At 43.4% G+C, this 20,803-nt stretch overlaps 1 protein-coding gene and 1 long non-coding RNA gene across 2 annotated transcripts; both read right to left on the reverse strand.

Annotated features, from left to right (window-relative positions):
• Positions 1 to 283: 283 nt before the first annotated feature.
• On the reverse strand, positions 284 to 16,651 carry rexo1 (REX1, RNA exonuclease 1 homolog). Its single transcript, XM_046871454.1, has 16 exons — positions 16,282 to 16,651; positions 12,891 to 14,716; positions 11,783 to 11,884; positions 9,900 to 10,140; positions 9,585 to 9,742; positions 8,837 to 8,974; positions 7,142 to 7,286; positions 6,904 to 7,029; positions 6,590 to 6,727; positions 5,283 to 5,396; positions 5,120 to 5,193; positions 4,071 to 4,181; positions 3,663 to 3,778; positions 2,884 to 3,022; positions 2,639 to 2,759; positions 284 to 1,395 (listed from the first exon to the last, which is right to left on the reverse strand). The coding sequence occupies exons 1-16, from the start codon at positions 16,460 to 16,462 to the stop codon at positions 1,307 to 1,309; spliced, it is 3,819 nt and encodes a 1,272-aa protein (XP_046727410.1). The 5' UTR covers positions 16,463 to 16,651; the 3' UTR covers positions 284 to 1,306.
• Positions 16,652 to 16,930: 279 nt separating this feature from the next.
• Positions 16,931 to 18,550, reverse strand: LOC124400188. The gene is made up of 3 exons (XR_006928333.1): positions 18,531 to 18,550; positions 17,901 to 18,212; positions 16,931 to 17,500 (listed from the first exon to the last, which is right to left on the reverse strand). It is a non-coding gene; the product is annotated as an uncharacterized LOC124400188 (long non-coding RNA).
• Positions 18,551 to 20,803: the final 2,253 nt, after the last annotated feature.

Genomic DNA, 20,803 nt, shown 5'->3' on the forward strand with positions numbered 1-20,803 from the left:
TATCTCAGTTATACAGCTGAGCAAGTGAGGGTTAAGGGCCTTGCTTAATGGTCCACCAAAGCAGGTTTGTGGTGCTGGGATTTGAACCCTTGACCTTCTGATTAGATTATCCAGAGCTACCACGTTCATGATGTGCTTATATGATATATGATAAATGCTGAACATGGGTTGGAGTGGAAGATCTCCTGCTATAGAGCTCTGATCTCAACCCTACTGGAACCTTTGGTATGAATTGGGATGCTGACTGCACCTCAGGCCTATGTCAGTACCTGACGAGCACAAATATCCACACTCCAGAATCTAGTGGAACACCATCCCAGAAGAGTGGAGCTAAAAAGTCCAACACCCTTGTGGCTGATGAACGCAAAAGTCCACACACTCCAAAATCCTGTGGAAGATCTCCTCTTCTCAGAAAAAGTGGTTATTCCAACAACAAAGAGATTTAAGGTGGAATGAGATGCTCAAAAAAGATACACGTACCAATCTTACAGGTAGGTGTCCACGTTTGTTTGTCCACGTAGGGTATTTCAGGTCACGTTGGAGGCGAAGGAAAAGGAGGTGAACCCGACCAACCCAAACCAAACCAAACCCGGCATATTAAATGCATGGATTCAATACAGTGCAACATAACGCCTTAGAAAAAGCAGCAACCTCATCCGAATCCCTGCATCATCAAAACTGACGTGCAGACACGAAAAATAAATAACGCGACCCCGATCCACGACTCAGCATTTTTTCCTCCATCCCTCTATCCTGTTTCGAATGTAAACGAAACCAGAGCGACAGCCTGAAAAGAAATTTCGCAGACACAGTGCATCGTCCGGTCCGTTTTTTTTTTTAAATCTCTATTAGGAACAAAAAAAAAAAAAAAAAAAGAAAGAAATGCAGCAGCTATAAGTGGGAATGAGGGCGTGTCCAAGTCCAAGATTTCACCTGCAACTTTTCATGACTGCATTTCTGGAAACGGCTTATTAAAAAACTTTTTCACCACTAAGGCTGGATTGATGGTTTCACAAGAAAAGACGTCCAGATATGGATTTAAAGACACGCCAACCGATCCCCTCCCACACACTTTCGAAAGAGGACGCTGTTTATTTCACCTCAGGAAGTTCTCGAGTCGGACGTGCACGAAGCCACAATCTACAGACAGCGATGGCATCTTTTCTTTGTTCTCCTTCACGCTCACTTCTTCTTTCTCTCTCTTTCTGGAGCTACAACAGACCCAGAACAGCTTTTTGCCTTGTTTCTCTCTGCGTGCTCAGTGCAGGGTGTGATGGGAAAACAGGGACGCCCGCAGGGTCGGAGGTCATCTCTTGACTTTGGCGTCCTCTTTGATCTTCCAGATCATGAGCTCCATGCAGGCGGCGGCGTCCTCGCTGGAGTCGTGGCCCTCGGCTAAAGATAGAAGGAGGAGTTAATCATGTGAAAAAGTGAGACATGGAGGAACAGAAAGATGACGACTTCATTTATTTTTGACGTTTCCTTCAAATGCAGTCGTGTATAGAAATGTACTTGGACCGAAACGCTGTATCAGAGCTGATCGATTAATCGGCACCGATAGTTGATTACTGAAACTACTGGCAAAAGTCCTTACTGATAGTTTTTCCGGTCCGCCGTCATTATGAGAGCGGCCTCTAGAGGCGACATGCTGCTTGTTTTTACACGTGAAACTGCGCGCTGCACAGAGAGCACTATATTATATTTATTTTTTAATAATTCTATAATTTTTAAATTCATATTTATTTCCTTTAGTACATTTTTATGATTCAGTTCTATAAAGTAATATTTTTTGATGACCCCATCGTAACTTTAAAATTCCGTAAGTTGAGACATGGCCTAACCTTCCCAGGAGTCTTAAAGAATGATCAGTATGGAATAGAATACTGTCATTCGCTAATAATTTAAGAAATACATAATTTAGCAAAACAGAGCAATTTACAGTAGCGTACTGTATAAACTATACAGTATATATGGGTTGTGGGGGTAAATGAATTGACGAGCACCGGTTCACCAGTAGAGGGCGGAGCATACACTGCTACGTTTTGTCATATCGCTATCGTCATTAGAGGTCGACCGATATCGGATTTTAGCAATAGCTAGGTTGGATAGAGCTTGCCAATAACTTAATCATCTGATAGTTTTCAAAATCGATACTGGACAAAAAAAAACAAAAAAACAATAATAAATCATGAAAATGTGCTAAATTAAAAAATTATAGTCACTATATTAATAGATATTAAGGAAAATACAAGACATTTATTGAAACTAAAACAAAAAGTAACACTCCAAATAAATAAAAAAAGTCACATCTAAAAAGAATAAATAAAAAGACACTTTAAATAAACAGCATGTGGCACCAGTGGTTAGCCTCTAGAGGCCGCTGTCATACTGAATAACGCAACCCGGAAAAACTATCAGTATGAATTTCTGTCAATAGTTCCAGCAATAACCGGTGCCGATTAATCGCCAAAACCGACGAATCGATCGGCCTCGAATCATCGTCGAACTATTGTAACTCCGGGACCATCTGCAACCAAGGTACCAACTTCGTCTCTAATGAAGAGCCAGTTGTGGTGCAGGATGTTAAGCACTGCGCCTTAAACCAAGTGGGAGTAAGAGGAAATTGTACAGCGCTTACCATTGTCCTGGATGATGCGTTTGAGGTGGTCGGCCATGACGTTACGCAGGGCGCGTTTGTACGGCAGGCCGAGGCGGTGTGGGAAGACCACGGCTGTGTCGACGACGGTGCTGTGCAGAAGCTGAGAAAGCACAGGGTATAAACACACACACCCACACACACACATACACACCCAATTCAAGACAATAGGGTATATTTAAGGATATTTTGAGTGTGTGTGTGTGTGTGTGTGTGTGTGTGTATACCTTAAGGGCAAAGAGATCACTCTCTAAGCTATGGCCAATCAGGATGGACTCTGCACTGAACATGCTCAGTAAGACGGCCTGCACGTCTCTCAGCCTCATAGTGGCGCTCTCGAGATCCTCTTCTGTCACACCAGAAAACCTGAACACAAACACACAATTAATATTTTGTAAACAACTGAGAAACACCAAAAGTATCTGGACACAGTTAGTAAAGTCAGGAACTCTTGTAGGTGAGGTGAAGATGCTTGGTGTGCAGACAGCATGAAAAAAAATCATCCCATGTGTGTTCAATTGGGTTCGAGCTCTATAGCAGGAGATCTTGCACTCTAACCCAAGGAAAGCAGATCTTCATGAAGGCTTAGTGCACAGGGTTTGCATTGTCATGCTGGAACAGGTTCGGGTCTTCTAGTTCAAGTTAAGGGGAAGCACACCTAAAGAGCTCCTTTACAAATGTGTGGTTCAAAGTGTGTGGTAACAGATTGGGGAGGAACAACATATGGCTGGAAAAAGTCCTGTGTCCCAATACTTAGATATTTATACGCAATATACACCATCTCACAAAAGTTAGTAAATAAGTAAATAAGGAGGCTTATGGTATCCCAAATTGCATATTCAGAAAATAAATGATTGAAATGCATTGATTTTTTTTTAACAATTTATTATTTTAATTATTTATTAAGAATTATTGAAAGCTATAAACACACACACACACACACACACACACACACACACACACACACACACACACACACACACACACACACACACACACACGTTACCTTGTGTTGTAATCCACTACTTTGCTCTCTGGCTTCACAAATGTGTCATAAACCACCTTCAGATCAGAGTTGATGACCGTCACCCTGGTCAGCTCCAAACCCTGCTTTGTGTAGCACTAAGGGGAAAAACAGCTCTCAAACACACATGACTTTGTGTGTGTGTGTGTGTGTTTGTGTGTTAAAAGTGATTATTGCCTTCTAGTCCACAATATGCCTTATATGTGTAGGTATACAGTATTTGGTTGTACTTAGGGGTGTGTGTGTGTGTGTGTGTGTGTGTGTGTGTGTGTGTTATAAGCAAACTCATTGTCTTCTTAGTCTAAAACATACCTCATATCTGCAAGTATACAGTATTTGCTCGTATTTAAGTGCGTTTGTGTGTGCGCGCACGTGTAACTGCAGTCTCACCATCTCGCAGTCCAAAGCATACACTCCTGCGTTTCCATCAGACGATGGGGGTTTGCTGAACGTCTTCACGTAGCCGTCTAAAGACTCCTTACGTCCGTCCTGCACGTGTTGCTGAAGACAAGAACGACAGTAAGTTCTATTCTATTCAAGCTTTCAGGCAGCCGAGAAACCGAATTCGTTCCAAACGGATATAAGTGACACGTTTTCGCAAAAAAAAAAAATCTTAAAAATTACTTTCAGTCAATTGAAGGTGTTTTTTGACAATCTCCTGTTTCGAATAAAAAATAAATAAACTTATCACAAGGTCATGGGTTCAAATCCCAGCACCACCAAGCTGGGCCCTTGAGCAAGGCCCTTAATTTCTCAGCTGTATAACTAAGATAACGGTAGGGCGCTCTGGATAACGGCGTCAGCCAAAATCCCATAAACGTAAACGCTTGATGTAAATTGCCAAAAGTATTGGGACACCTGATTTAATTTATTATTATTATTATTTATTTATTTTTTTAATACAAACATATGTTAGTTCTTCCGCCAAACTGTTACTACATAACCGGAGGATCACAATTGTATACGGCGTACCAGGAGACCCGAACCTTTTCCAGCAATACAAAGCAAACCCTGTGCACAAAGCCAGCTCCATGAAGGTATGGTTTCCATGAGATGGGGTGGAAGATCTCCTGCTGTTGAGCTCCAGCTATAAATATTTATCACGCTGAGTGCACTCAAGATTTCCTCATCTGACCTACTTTACTAACACACTTTGCTTAACACAAATCACCATTAAACGTAGTGGAACATCATCTCAGAAGATTGGAGGTTAATATAAGAGTAAATGGGGACTAAACGTGAAGACGTTCTAAAAGAACAAACAGATCTTATGGTCAGGTGTCCACAAACTTATCCATAGGGTGAGTTTTCATAAAAGATTAAGAAAACAGATGGACAGACTCGGGTGGTAGTGCTGGTTAAGACCACCGTCAGATGAAGGACATTTCAGGGGGGGTTTGGGTGAGTCAAGTCCGAATGGACAGGTTCAGAAGACTTACTTTGGCCACCTGACATCCAGGAGAACCCACTGTACCCGAGCAGCAGCTGTACTGCGTCTCCCAGCCTCCGGACACTGTCACAAAAACATTCACACACACATTACCATGAAATAAAAGCCTCCCCTGATTCTGTCTGTTCTCACACAAAAGACATTTTTCTCACCTTTGTATCTGCGTAATCTGCCCCAGTGGTGATTGCACTCCTCTTTGCGGACGCAGTTGCCGTTGGCGTTGATTTTGTACTCTGCTCCACACCGGCAGCACACCTTCGAGAAGGCTGAGGAAAAACACACACAAAGATCTGCAACTGAGCCACAATTCGTTTTCAATCTTCTCCAAAGTTCTACCACACCACCCCATTGATATACTCCACCACTGGCTTCCTGGAGCTGCTGAATCAGAGTTAAAATGCTGACAATCTTCTAGAAAGTAAAAGATTTTACTGAGAAATGTAGCGATGTTGTAGTGTCAGGAAAAGCAACATCGCCCTCTAGTGGTGGAATAACTGCAGCGTGGGACAGTAGGAAAAGCAAGTGGGCAGAGTGAGGAAAATATAAAAACGAAAGAAAGATCAATAAAAATGGATGGAGCGAGAAAGGAGATGGAGAGACGGAATGGACAATATTTTGATAAAGAAAAGACAGTGAGAAAGGAAGTGGACAGAGTGAGAAAAGGAAAATGGACAGCAGGGGGGAGGGAAGAGTGAAAAATGAAGTAGACAAAGTGAGAAAATGAAGTGGAAGGACTGAGAAAATGGAGCGAGTGTGAAAAGGAAGTGAAAAGAGTAAGGAAAAAGAATGCGAGGAAAAGAAAAGCAAGTGGACAGAGGAAAGGAAAAGACAAAGGAAAATAGAAAGAACAACAAAACGGAAAAAGAAAGAAAAGAAGAAAGGTGAGGAAGGAAAAATAGAAAAGGAAGTGGACAGAGTGAGAAAAGTAAGTGGAAGGACTGAAGCAAACGGATAGACGGAGAAGAAGAGGTGGACAGAGCGAAAGAAGGAAGTAAACAGATTGATAAAAGAAAGTGAGTGGTCGGACGGACGGAAAGGAAACAGAGAGTGAGAAAAGGAAGCGAAAAGAAAACGGAAAGACTGAAATAAAATGGAGTAAGAAAGGATGCAAATTGGGGGAGAAATTAAGAGGGGGGAAAAAGTAGACAAAAAGAAAAGGAAGTGGAAAGAGTGAGATAAGAAAATAGACCAATTAAAAAAATGGACAGAGTGGAGAGGAAGTGGATAGAGTGAGAAAAGGAAGTGGATAAAGTGAGATAAACTAGAAAGACAGCTAAAGAAAAATGGACAGATGGAGGAAAGGGAGTGGACAGAGTGAAAAAACAAAAGTGGAAGGACTTAAAAGCAAATGGACAGATAGAAAAGAGGAAGGTTTTTTCCTCTCCTCTCTCTGCTCGTTCATCCAGACACACGAAGAGCGACAGAAGAACGTGATGATGAAAGCAGTAGAGGTTCGTACGGTCTTGGGGTTTCTTCTCGGGAGTGTTATAGATGATGGCGTGTCCCAGGCGCTCAGGATGAGGTCTCGGGTAACCGTGTTCCTGCAGCTGCTCTTCACTCAACACATATGCATTTAGTTTGTGGTAGAGAACTGCACCTGCAGAGGGCGCACACACACAAACACACACACGTACGTATTAGTATTTACATCACTGCCCCTATTTTTCTGGGCCGGTAATGGAATTTGGATTCTCGATGCAAGCTTGTGTCTGATGTCTCAGGATTTGTTCTGGACGGTGCAGATCATCTGCAGATGATTCTAAAAGACACTACCTTTGAGCTGTACGTCCTGCTGTTTCCCCGTACGGTTGACGGTGTAGCTGGTTGCTGCTGCCATTCTCCCGGCCAGAACTCCCTCGTGCGACTGGGATTTCCTGTTTCCAGATGCAGCTGCTTTCTCTGAGAAGCAATAAACACACGTCTGGTGAAGTGGATTATCAGGACATGACGTTCTGGAGAGTCTAAAAATCACTCGTCTGACCAGGTGTTGAGAGAAGAAAACGAGTCGTACTTGTGGACTGGGAGGCGACCGGAGAGGACGCGGTGGCGGGGGTCGTACTCTTGCTGCGCAGTTTCTTCAGCGCGTTCACTGCAACGTTCAGGTAGATGTTTTTACTGCTGCTCCGGTCATACACCTGCTTCTCCTCCTCCAGAGCCTGGAAGAACGTCCACAGGTATACTGAGCAACAATATGGCCAAAGGTTTGTGGTAACCTGAGTAAGATTTTCTAAGATCATTCAGTCCCATTTGCAGTTAAAAAGGACCTCGACTCTCCTGAGAAGATATGAAGCGGCTACTGATGCGATACGATGCTCTGCAATTCAATATGGTACAGATTTTATTACTTTGCTTTGACAGCAAATCATCAATGTATTATTTATTATTAAGTGCCTTCTGAAACACAGCCATTAGGGAGGCACAAGCCAGTGCACTCTTAGTGCCGGTCCTAAGCCCAGATAAATGTGGAGGGTTGTGTTATGACATCCAGCGCAAAACATGTGCCCAATCAAATATGTGGATCACAATCCTGAATTTCATACTGGATCGGTCGAGACCCGGGTTACAAACGGGCCAGATGACAGAAGCATGGTGTATGTGGTGAGAGTAGGGAGCAGGTTGAGAAGAGCCTGGAGAGGTGGAGGTACATGCTGGAGAGAAGGGGAATGAAAGTCAGTAGGAGTAAGACAAAGTACATGTGTGTAAATGAGAGGGAGGGCAGTGGAGGGGTGCGGTTGCAGGGAGAAGAGGTGGAGAAGGTGGAGGAGTTCAGGTACCTGAGTGTGTTAGAGAAGTGAAGAAAAGAGTGCAGGCAGGGTGGAGTGAGTGGAGAAGAGTGATAGCAGGAGTGATTTGTGATAGAAGAGTATCTGTGAGAGTGAAAGGGAAAGTTTATAGGACTGTGGTGAGACCTGAGATGTTGTATGGATTAGAGACAGTGGCATTGAGTAAAAGACAGGAGGTGGAGCTGGAGGTAGCAGAGCTGAAGATGTTGAGGTTTTCGTTGGGAGTGACGACGATGGACAGGATTAGAAATGAGTTTATTAGAGGGACAGCGCATGTAGGACGTTTTGGAGACAAGGTGAGGAAGGCGAGATTGAGATGGTTTGGACATGGTCAGAGGAGGGACATAGGGTATATCAGTAGGAGAATGCTGAGGATGGAGCCACCAAGATGGAGAAGGCAGGGAGGAGGTTCATGGATGTGGTGAGGGAAGACATGCAGGTAGTTGGTTTGAAAGAGGCAGATGTAGAGGACAGGGGGGGTATGGAGACGGATGATCCACTGTGGTGACCCCAAATGGGAGGAAGCGGAAAGAAGAAGATTAACGCACAGCCCTTTGTAGAGCAGTCCAAAAAAAAAAAAAACAAACAAAAAAAACCAACAAATGGAAACAAAACAAAAAAAACCACGCTCTTTTCCTGTTGTGTCTGCAGGAAGTTACAGCTCTACCTCTGCCATGTTAATCTGTATTATACGTGGCTCTCAGGACACGGTGCTGAGAGAACCCGCTCAAGAAACGGTTTAGCGATGAGAAATCGATCTGCATATCATATTGGTCGCTTTTTAAAATAATGCAAGTAAATAAATAGATTTTTAGTGCAAATATGTTCAAAACGGTACAAATGCCAACTTTTATCTAATGCACACTTTTTATATATAAAACTACTTATCACCATCATGGGTCTCAATTAGGGTTAAAACTCACAGTCTGGAAAGCGGCCTCCTCCGACGGGCAGAACTTAAGGCATTCCTCGATGAAGATGTTGAGGTAGCGCTGGCGCACGTTAGTGGGAACTTTTGCTCCAAACTCGGCGGGAATCACCGGCCGCTTCAACGAAGAGCTCTAAACGGGGAGAGGAAAAACAGATGGGGACAACATTTGTCTTTTAGCTGTTATTTTGAAGCCTTTTTCCCTCTACATTCCCTCCTCCCATCTTCTGCGGTCTCAGATTGGTATAACCCGCACTGAGGAAATCGCTATCCGCACTCTTTCGCATAAACAAGCTCACAGGTTTCAATACAATTGGACAGTGATTGACAGGGGGACAAGACCAAACCCCTCCCACTCATGTAGCCTCACACTGATGTAGCAATTTTTTTTCCTTTCTATTTGGAGTCCCAGCCATTGATGTCTGTGCCTTCTGGGGGATTTGAACTCATGAATTTCGGTTTAACACACTTTCTTTTCCATTATTTAAGAGCTGTGAGTGCAAAAGTTTGTGAACTACAAGGATTTTTTTTTCTTTAGCAATTAAATGTAAAACAAACAAACATGAAATGAGTTTTAAATTATGATTATTTGAGTTTAAACATTTAAAAATCATTTTGAAATATTAACGCTATAGCCCGATGTCACAGCAATAATGCTCAAGTATGCTTCCAGCCAATAAGAGCACATGTTTGAATAATCAGTTGATTGGTGTGATAAAGGGAGAGTATTGTGTGACGGACACCTTGAGTGTAGGAGTATGCGCCATCCTCTTCTGGGCCATAGTGGACATGGTTTTGGACAGCATGGAGGACGACGTGTGCGCTTTGATCGACGACTGATCCGGCGCGGTTTTTCCGGGTGATAAAAGGCTTCGGATAGCTTGCTGTGACTCGGACAAAACTACACACACGTACACAAAAACAGAAAAATAAAGATTGGGCCATCAGATGACTTTCAACATGTTCTCAGACATCTACTGTATATTGTCTTCTCAATAGTCACCCTATTCCGCTAGTCACTGTAAACACGTAATTGAGAATTGTTTTTGTGTAAATACCACTTTTTTTCGCAGAGACCAGGGCGGGGTTTGGGCGGTGCATCACTCGACGTTTCTCCCCCGATGCCCCGGGACCGGAGAGAGAACACAATGTAGAGGCTGCGTTCTTGGCGGCGTTCTTGGCGACGGAGGCAGCGAGCTCAGCGGCCTGCTGCTGAGCGATCCGCATGCGCTGATAACACACCTCCTGTGCCGTTAGTCTGCGCTGAGGCTTGGGCAAAATGTTCGGCGACGACTCCGTCTAAGAAACAAAAACCGCCAGGCGAAGAATGAGTAACGCTATTCGCCATCGGGATTCGAGGATCACAAATGTATTTAAGGAATAGGTCCATTTTTTCAATCCAAACCATTTTCAGGTCCAAAAAATCAATATACAGTCCCCTCTAATAACATTGGGACCCTCAGTAAAATCAGGAAAAAATACATGGTGAAATACAGGGGATATTTTGGAACTAGGAGTTGGCGTCCCTGAACGTCAGCGAGTGTGTGGAACTGGTTGGTTATAATGTAGCAGTGGAGTTTCGGCGTAACGACCAGTTAGGAAGTAATGATCGTGTCCCGAAATAGGAGAGTCCCCAGGTGTTGAAAGGCCCTTATACCAGAGAATATCGAGGCCAAATATGGAGCTGCGATCGTGAGGAGCCCTCGCCGCTCCGTTCCACAACCCGCATCTTCACACATCACTATTCTTATTAAGGCTTTATAACTAATGGCAAGGGCGTCGAAACGAGCTTGCACCGGTTCCAAATGATTGCAGACGCCCCAGGGTCAAAAACTCCTAGTTCCAAATTTTCGGGCTTCTCTGCACTGCCTGGTATTACTGTTAAATGTACTTTATGTGGGCCACGATTCTTAGTAGATAAAGATTACACTGGATGGGAGACGTTGGATCAGAAGGTCACAGGTTCAAATCCCACCACCACCAAGCTGTCACTGCTGGGCCCTTGAACAAGGCCCTTAACCCTTCAATGCTCAGTTGTAAGTTGCTCTAGATAAGGGTGTCTGCCAAATGGCAAAATTGATTTTGAAACAATTCTTTCACACAGAATCTCTTTAGATCCTTCAAATCTTAAGGTCCCTGGGTTAGCTTGGCAGTGCCGGGGTTTGAACCACCAACCTTCTGATCAGTAACCCATTGAGCTACCATACATGACCATGGATGCCAATTAATAGGGGGAAGTGGTGGCTCAGTGGTTAAGGCTCTGGAATCGGAAGGTTGCAGGTTCAAGCCCCAGTATTGCCAAGCTGCAACTCCTGGGGCCCTTGAGCGAGGGTCGTAACCCTCAGTGCTCCAGGGGTGCTGTATCATGGCTGACCTTTCGCTCTGACTCCAGCTTCCTAACATCGTTGGGATATGCAGAAAATTTCACTGTGTTGTAAAGTACATCTGACAAGCATAAAGCACCTTCCTTCCTTCTTCAAAAATTAGCAGAAAGCACCATATTATTAATAGAGAATTCAAAGCTCCTTTGATTGGTTCTTAGGTTAAGGGGGCGTCCACCAATTACAATAAATGCAAATAACCCAAGTCTAACTAACAAAATTGTCACGCATTTTAAATAGATACAAAGTCCGTTTCGTCATGTGTGAACGTACAGAGAAAGTTTAGCGTATTAGGAAGCTGTGGTCTGAGTGCACGCTCAGTTGAGATTCAGAAAGTAGCTCCTGGTGTCAAAAGTCCCAACTACAGCAAGAAGACGAAAATTCAACAACCGGCTTTTAACTCATACGGCGACTTGCAGCGACTCGAGACAATTCGTTGATTCGTTGTCTAATAAGAAATAACTGAAAATAAATAATAATAAAAATAAATCTAGAGTTTTTCTTTCAACTAAGGAACATTGCGCTGTTTACACTCTCACAGTCAAGAGCTCAACACTCACACTTGCTTTGGCTTTAAAATGCGAAACTCTCTTCTTCTGGCCGGGGAAAAGTGTGGTTAAAGTGCTCTGTACTTCCTGCTCTTCCTCCTTCTCTTTGGGAGGCTGAAACACACACACACACACACACACACAAAACTGAAAACACAGCAAGATAAAAATACAGCAAAATTTCCCTGCACGGTTTCAGTTTTGATTTTCACTGAACTCTACATAACAAAACCAAGACATCACATCAATTGACACATTAACTAACTGCACAGGTGTGTAGTTGTGTGGTGTGTACCGTGGGTGTGTACTGGTGTGGTGTGGATTGCGTGCATAGTGGTGTGAATTGCGGTGTGTCACATGGGAGTGTAAGGGTGTGTAACGTGAATGTGTAATGGTGTATAATGCAGTTGTTTAGTGGTGTGTATCACCAGTGTATAGTGGTGTGGTGTGTAACATGGTTGTATAGCGGTGTGGTGTGCATCGTGGGTGTGTATCGGTATGGTGTGCATCACGATTGTGTATCCAGGGTGTGTGGTGGTGTAATGTGTATCGCAGGTGTGTAACTTGTTGTGTAGCGTGTGCTGTGTATCGCGGTGGGTAACTTGGTTGTGTAGCGTGTGCTGTGTATCACAGGTGTGTAACTTTGTTGTGTAGCGGTGTGATGTGTATCGCAGGTGTGTAACTTGGTTGTGTATCGGTGTGTTGTGTATCGCTGGTGTGTAACTTGGTTGTGTAGCGTGTGTTGTGTAACTTGGTTGTGTATCGCAGGTGTAACTTGGTTGTGTAGTGGTGTAACTTGGTTGTGTAGCGTGTGTTGTGTATCGCGGGTGTGTAACTTGGTTGTGTAGCGGTGTTTTGTGTATCGCGGGTGTGTAACTTGGTTGTGTAGCGGTGTGTTGTGTATCGCGGGTGTGTAACTTGGTTGTGTAGCGTGTTTTGTGTATCGCTGGTGTGTAACTTGGTTGTGTAGCGGTGTTGTGTATCCCGGTGTGTAACTTGGTTGTGTAGCGGTGTGTTGTGTAACTTGGTTGTGTAGTGGTGTGTAACTTGGTTGTGTAGCGGTGTGATGTGTATCGCAGGTGTGTAACTTGGTCGTGTAGCGGTGTGGTGACTACACTACCTGTTTGGCTTGCCTGCCTTTGTCCTCCGTTTTCACATATTTGGACTCGTTGAAGATCCTGAGACACTCCTCCATAGGATCCGAGTCGTATTCGACGTCTTCCTGGAAAACGGAAAAGTTAGCCGCATCCCCATCGTCCTCATCGCCATCATCCACATCGCCATCACCATCCACGTGCTCCTCCTCATGCTCAGGCTCGACATCGTCCTCTGAAGACGTCTCGGTGGCATCCGATGCTTTCCTCTTGTTAACCAAGCTGCTGCGTTTGAAGGCCGAAGCGGACTTCCGGACTACTCGTTCGTCTTCATCGTCCTCAGCCTCATCCTCCTCGGGGCTCTCGTCCCCAAACAGGTCGGCGTGACTCAGAGAGCGCAGCTTGGCCTTCGCCGCTTTGGGGTCCTTCCTCTCCAGAGACGAGCCGCTTTGTTTGTTTTTGTCCTTGTTACTACCAGTACTGCTACCGCTCTTCTTTTTGTCCTTCTCTCGTCCACTGCTGTCGATCTGTCCGTTCTTCTGCTCCTTGTACCTGCTGGATTCTTTGACCCTGTGGGGCACCTTGTCCACTTTAGGTTTCCGGGCCTCGTTCACGCTTCGTTCTTTATCTCCCGTGCTCTGCTCTCCTTTCTTCTTGTCGGGCTTCTTGCTTTTCCCCTCTTTCAATTTCAAGTCTTTCCCTCCTTTCTCACAATCTTTGGACTTCGGCTTTTCGTCGATAACCTTTCCATGGGTCTTCTCCTGCTTCGCAGTCTCCAGACTCGGCTTCCTCAAACACTTCTCCACACCTCCGTTCCCTTTCTTCTCTTTATGGCTGCTGCTCTTACGTGACTCCGTAACCTCTTTCCTCTGCGTTTTTTCACTCTGAACCTTCTTCACCTGGACGGTGTTCTTGGTCTTCTGTTTATCTGGCGGTCCATCATCCGGTTGCTCAAAATCCATGGGCTCAAAGCTGTCGGATTCTTCATCGTCGCCATCGAGTATGAATTCCAAACCCGGTGAGGGTCTACAGGCTCCCGTTTCGCTAGACTTTCGTTTTACGCCGTCCATCGAGTCGGCGCTGCTTTTCCTCTTCTGCAGGCGTCCCATCGGTGTGGGACGATACTCGTTTCCGGAGCTTTCTTCATCAGAATCGAAGTTGGCTGTGTACTTTTGGGGTTCTGCGTGTTGGGGCTGTCTGGGCTTCTTCATCGCCGGGACGTACTCCTCATCTGTGCTTTGCTTCTGCCATCCGACGTGAACCTTTTTCCTCCCTTTGCCCTCCGTTCCGACGCGTTTAGCGCCGGGTTTGGCAGAAAAGTTCGACAGCGGGTCGTATTCCATGTCAGTCGACGGTCTCGAATTGTCTAGCGTGTACTTAGTCTTTGACAAAGACGAGCCAGTAGAGGGGATCCGAGACGCCGGAGGAGGAGCTGCTCTTTTTTTAGCTGCTTTGGAGACCGCCGTGGGGACGTACTCCATCGAGTTGGCGTAGCTGCTGTTGCTCTCGGAGTCCAGCGTGTATTTGCTAGAGCGAGGGGTCGGGTTGTACTCGGAAGTCTGGCTCATTTGATAACTCCCGGGATCGTACTCACTGTGGGTCGATACTTTGACAGCTGTCGGTCTGGTGTAGCCCGATTTGATAGAGCTGTTCGCAGGGTCGTATCCATGTTCGCCGATCCGAGACAGCTTCTTCTTCTCCTTCTCCATTTCGCTCTGGACTGCCTCGATTGCTCGGTTGACCAGTTCCAGCTCTGTGGCTCCCAGAGCCGTAATCGGACTTGCCAGAGAGTCTGCATTGTATTGCTCTGCGGGTCGGACCACCTCAGGGTTGAACGGATCATAGCCTTGGTCTGCAGGAAAGAGTCAAAAATACAGTTTACACTTAGATACAGCGTTTTTGTTAGCAAGATGTCCACCCAAGTGGACTAATCGGCAAAGTTTTGTTATGATTACTAATAATTAAAAATTATTGTCAAGACAAACTTGAATTCAGACTGCTTCAGCAGGAAGTAAAAATAACTATTCAAATAACCATTCTGTACACGAGGTGGTATCGGAAAGTTTCGAGACTAAAGTTGCTAACTGGCGCTGTTCTGCCCACGTGCGTTACCACGTCTGCGATTTCATCACGGGTAGCGAGTTAGAACAAAGAGCAAACGTGAGATTTTTAGTGAAACCGGACAAATCTGCCACAGAGACGTTCGAAACGATGTACGTTTGACGTACGCCGATGCTGCGGCGAGTCGTTTGCGGTGTTCCAAGCACTCCACCCTTGAAAATGTCAAAAAACGGATTCCATGCAAGCAGACCTGAAGACCTGAATATCAAAAGGTTTGTTTTATGGTTCACGTTCATGTTCATGTTCCATTTGTTTCCACGCATCAAACTCGGTCATGTAACGTTTTGATTTAATTTGACCAAAATAAAATCAATACATGTCCAGACTTGATTTTCATTAAAAAAATCTTCCCTAAGCACACGCTCTCAGCATCTGGACAGATCCATTTGCCCAAACGTTCAGCTAAATAACACGTACAGAACTCGGACGTACGCTTCGGCTCATCGTTTTTGTTGTACAGTGAAGTCGCTTCCAATCAGCCGCAGTCCAGACGGAACTGCCCGGTGGTGAAGTATGGAATTGCAGCCATGTTGATACACGATTCCTTTCCAGAATAAGTCCCCAAATTTACAAACAACCCCCAAATTATTAATCTTCCACCTCCATGTTTGATTGTGGGGGTGAGACAGTCTGATCACATCATCCCTCCTGTTCTCCGTCTTACACAAGTTCTTCTGTTAGAGACACAAATGTCCCATTTAGACTCCACAGAACTTTCCTCCAGTCGTTCGCTGTTGTCGAGTTTTTGCATAGAAACAAAAGGAACATGCAACGTGCCTCTTTTAAAAACTATAAAAACACTGTTTCCACACTTTTGAGAAACAGGCATGCATCTTGTCTAAACTTCCTTCCAGGAAAAGATCCTGGGGAAAAGCAGTTAAAGTTTCACCACCAACCAAAGGCAAAAACTTCAGCTGTTCAACTTGGGAGTATTTGAGAGCTTGGCTGTGTTCACACCAAGATCTCGGGATGACAACAGAAATCTGTTGAATAACTCCTAAAAATCAGGTTGTATGAATGGTTGAGTAGCCTTGGTGTTCCAGCAGGCATGATGATCTTCTGAAAACAGGATGGAACCCTAGATTAAAGCTGTGTATAATGGAAACAAGTATAACCATGGACAGGAAGATGTTGGGAAATTGAATGTCTCCATACACATCCAGGCTGAATGAAGACTAAAAATCTGGATGGCTGGAGACAAGATGCATCATGCGATTGATCTCAGAGAAGCAAACAAACATCAGTACACAGACTATGCCTGGTGCATTGCATGAAATCAGGTCAAGCGTGGATCACCGTTCGAGTCGGATGGTCCTTCTTTGGCTTTGTTGATCTCGTACACTCCTGTGGATGCTCTCAGGCTGCTGCTGCTGTGTCTGAAGTGACAGTGCGGTCTGTTACAGCCACTTCTCCCGTCAGTGCCTCTGGAGTAAAACGGGCAGTCAATGCCACGGAAGAACCCCGTGGACCTCAGCATGGTCACGCCGAGCTCTTTTCATCACCACGCTCATTCAAACGCGAGCTTTGTTTAGCTCTTTTTGGCGTTTCTGTTTCTTGTGTTTCACCCCCGGGAGTGTTTCCGAGCTTTGCTTTATTTCTTTCTTTCTTTCTTACAGCAAAGCTTCCTAGTGCGCCGCCATCTTGAATCGGGCGCGTCCTAATAGACGCACCAGAACTATAAATAGTGCACTAAAACCGCAATCAACGCTGTTACTCTAAACCCTAAATAGTGCGCTTAAAAAGGAACGCTGATTAGATTTGGAAAGCAGCCATAAAAGCCCCTGGCGTCGTGTTTTTACGCCACGCAGTATTCTAAGCTATTTGCCTGTTTCGAAGAAACTTCATTAATTCTGAATTTATTTTAATTAATTGCGGAAATGTAAAAAAAAAAAAAAAATTTTAAACACCTTCGGTATTGACATTAGTGTTTCATCCTGTTTGGAGATGTAATGGAATCCCAAAATTCATATATGGAGTTGTGTATATATACAAAATTCCAATGCATTCACATCATATTTAAAAACACACCACAAACTGTGTTATTCATGTTGCATGCTTGAATTCTCATCCATAACCACCGTATTTAGGTTTATTTCTTTGTCACACATTTTAACGTGAAAAAACACTAGAGACAGACGTCGGTACTTTATTTCATAGAGTTCATATTGACATTTCGAGTGAGCTTCAGGTGTCTCCAAGGCCTCGTATCTCACTGTAGAAACTTCATTACCTACAAGTTCTTCATGGTCATTTACACCCGATACTCCAAACTAGACACACCAAGCCGCACGCGCACACATGCTTGGTCTTGAACCCCCACAATCCAGCTCTGGTTTTCTTTAAAACCCACAACAGCTGCTTCAATTAACCAGCCTTTTTTGAGATGAAGCTGGGTTGTGAGTAGAAAAACCCACTAATACTGCCGAGGAGTCGGATGAATTCAGAAACCAGTGACGTTCACCAGTCTGAGGAGTTTGAACACATGACACCTGCAAGAGGCCATGAATCCTTTCACCTGGAGAGACAATGAGTGTTAATGGAGTCCCAGGACCCTAAAATTCAATTCATGTTTATTTGTATTGTGCTTTTAACAATGAACATTGTCTCAAAGCAGCTTTACACAGATAATGTGGTTAATTTTTTAAAAATGTTCTTTATAAGTGTAAGTTTGTCCCTGATGATTGAGCCGGTGGTGGCTGTGGCAAGGATAAACTCAGATGGCATAAGGAAGAAACCTTGAGAAACCAGGTTTAAGAGGGAACCCATCCTCATCTAGGTTGCACCGAATGTCCATTTATTGCAGATATATGATGGGGGGGGTAAAGTGATGGCGATCAGACGCGAACTGTAGTCAATGTAGCAGACTGTTGACATTAACTACAGTCCAAATCCATCCTCAAAGCTCCCGTTCTTACTCTGGAATTTCATGGATCCACCCAAGGCGTTGAGAAACAGTTCCCAGCTGCACAGTGTGACCGCCAAACGACGAGAACACTATCCAGAGGCAGGCCTGGACGAAGTGGGAAGAGCCACAGAGCAAAGAGGGGCAGGAACAGTGGTCACTGGAAACACACACACATGGATTATTATGTGACAAAAAAAAATGTTGAGACGCTTTTTCTTTGATCATCCAAAATGTCAAGCGAATAAGTTCGGGACATTTAATAGGCTTAACTTGAACTCAGATGAGAAGATGGGAGATACATTCTTTCCCCACTAACAGATTTCTATGGAAGAAAAACAATGAAATTGCATTCTACCGAGTCATCTCACCACATTACGACATTTTTCTTAAGAAATTTATTTTCTTTAGAATGTCCCAATAAGTTCATGAGCCAGAAGAAGTCAGAGTAAGAAATTTGCCAAACTGCCTTTTGAAAGACTTTCAGCTGGTGAAAGTCAAAAAACAAAAAAGAATTTACTTTTACCGCTGATGAACTTGACCCTCACTAGAACAAGACATTTCATGTAAAGAATATAAATGGTTAAAATCTTCTACATAACAATAGATCATATGCACATTCATATACACAACAGTGACTTACCAAAAAAATACCCATCCGACTTAATTCACAAAAGAAACAAAAGCTTTCAGGACCCCTCCTTTTATAAAACCTTCACACCTGCAGACAGTTAGGGGTTCCTTCACGTCTAATGAGGGGTGTGTCCAAGTCACTAAATCTGCTTTATATTGGGTGAAATCAGGTTTATGCTTTGGCTAACTTTATGTATAATTATATGACTCAAAATGAAATATTGTATAAAAAAATTGTTTCTTTGGTTGTTGAAGAGAATTTAAAGAGAAAAATTAGGGGCGCAAAAACAGGAAATCATGTCTGTCTACATGTGTATATCAACTAAACAAAGACAGCTAAACAGGAACAGAAAAAAGGTTGGTGGAACTACAGAAATCCAAACAGGACGTGCATTATAATGCCACGAATGGTTATGGTTATCATCCATGATGCTGCCTCTAAAATGCTCTTATGTCGAAAACACTGAGAAATAAGAAGTACTGATCATGAAGAAGCAGGGGAATCAAATATTCCCGGATCGAGGAACCACCCTGGATCATAAGAGGTTTTTGAATGGAGGTCATGTTGCTGGGTTCCAGGAGTCCAGGACAAATCCAAAGCCTGAAAGGTTTATATATTCTATAATATATTAATAAAAATGATTAAAATAGAGAAGACTTGTAAGACTTGTATACACTCATGCATCCAATTAAGTAACTACTACACCAATGAAAAATATTGAACTGTTTCTTTAGTTTTTTTTTTGCACCTACAAGGAATTTGTTCTAGTGACAGAAGCATCCAGTTGCACATTTTATATAAAATAAAATAAAATAAAGTAAAATGTAAATTAAATAAAAAATGTATTTAAATATAAATTGAATTGAATTTAACTGTTATTTTAATTGAATTTAATTTAAATGTAATTTTTATTTAAATGTAAATTTAATTTAATTTAAATGTCATTTGAATTTAATTTAATTTAATGAAATATTCTTGCACAGAAAAATAGAGAAATAATAAAGTGATATTGCACATATTTTTATTTTTATTGCACAATGGGAAAGCATCTAAGTGTTCATAAGGTATATATTATTTTATTACTGCACTGATACTGGATTTATTTGTTTATGTATTATTGCAAATCATACTGTACATTCCTCTATACTATATCAATACTTCACAAGTGTTCTGCTACGATATACTTCACAACAGATACAACACACCAGGTCTCAATTTCAAGCCCAGACTTGTGTTTCTTTCATATCTGAAGTTCTGCATGTCCTCCCAGTATCCTGTTAGGTTTCCTCAGGATTCCCAGGACTCTTCCTATCTTCTGAATTACCCCTAGGAGTGAAACCGTGTGCATGTATGCTGCATTTGGCCACCAAGGGTGTATGCTCACCTCACATCAAATGTTCCTTGGACGGATTCTTGAAACCGTAGGAAAGTATACACCCTGTAATATCAAAATAGGGTGTAGTTTGAGCTACAGGAGCTCTTCTGTTGGATCGGACCACATGGACCAGCCTTCGGAACATCACACAAGAGCTGCAGTTTTGAAGATGCTCTGACCCAGTCGTCTAGACGTCTAGCACATTTTATCAAACGCTCTTAAATCCTTACGATCGCCCATTTTTCCTGCTTCTAACATCAACTACGAGGACAAAATGTTCACTTGCTGCAGACGTGGAAAAATACACACATCCTTCACTTAAGTAGAAGTACAGATACTAATGTTTAAAAAATACTTGAAGTTGTTTTAGTGTCACACTGGTAACTGGACACCACGTCATTTTAATAATTAGGCTGTCAATCGATTAAAATATTTACTTGCGCTGTTCTTAATGTACCTTAAATTTAAACCTTTTTTATACTCTAATCAACATTGACAAATATTGATGCTTCTCTATGCCAGAGCCTTTAAACACTCAAGGCGGTCCAGTGTCCAAACTCCACATATAGCGGGATTCAATTGGCACTGGTACGTCTCTAGATGGTTCGGGATGTTTGCGGCATCTACTTCTTTAAAGGTCCACAATCTTAGTGAGGTGAGACGTGACTAGGAGGTGGGGCGCAACCTCAGGATGCCTCGGGATGGGTAGAGAGAGAGAAGCAGTGGAGAGGAATTAGTGTAGCTGCTGTTCATGATATTAACAGCACAAGTTGATAATGTGCATGTGATCAGATGTTCTGGAGCACAAGGTTATGATGTGATGTGTGTTATGTGTAGGGTTTGCTAAAAAGATATGTTTTTAATCTGCACTTAAACTGGGAGAGTGTGTCTGAGCTCCTAACACTGT

The sequence above is a fragment of the Silurus meridionalis genome, chromosome 17, assembly GCF_014805685.1.
Source record: "Silurus meridionalis isolate SWU-2019-XX chromosome 17, ASM1480568v1, whole genome shotgun sequence".
Taxonomy (NCBI): domain Eukaryota; kingdom Metazoa; phylum Chordata; class Actinopteri; order Siluriformes; family Siluridae; genus Silurus; species Silurus meridionalis.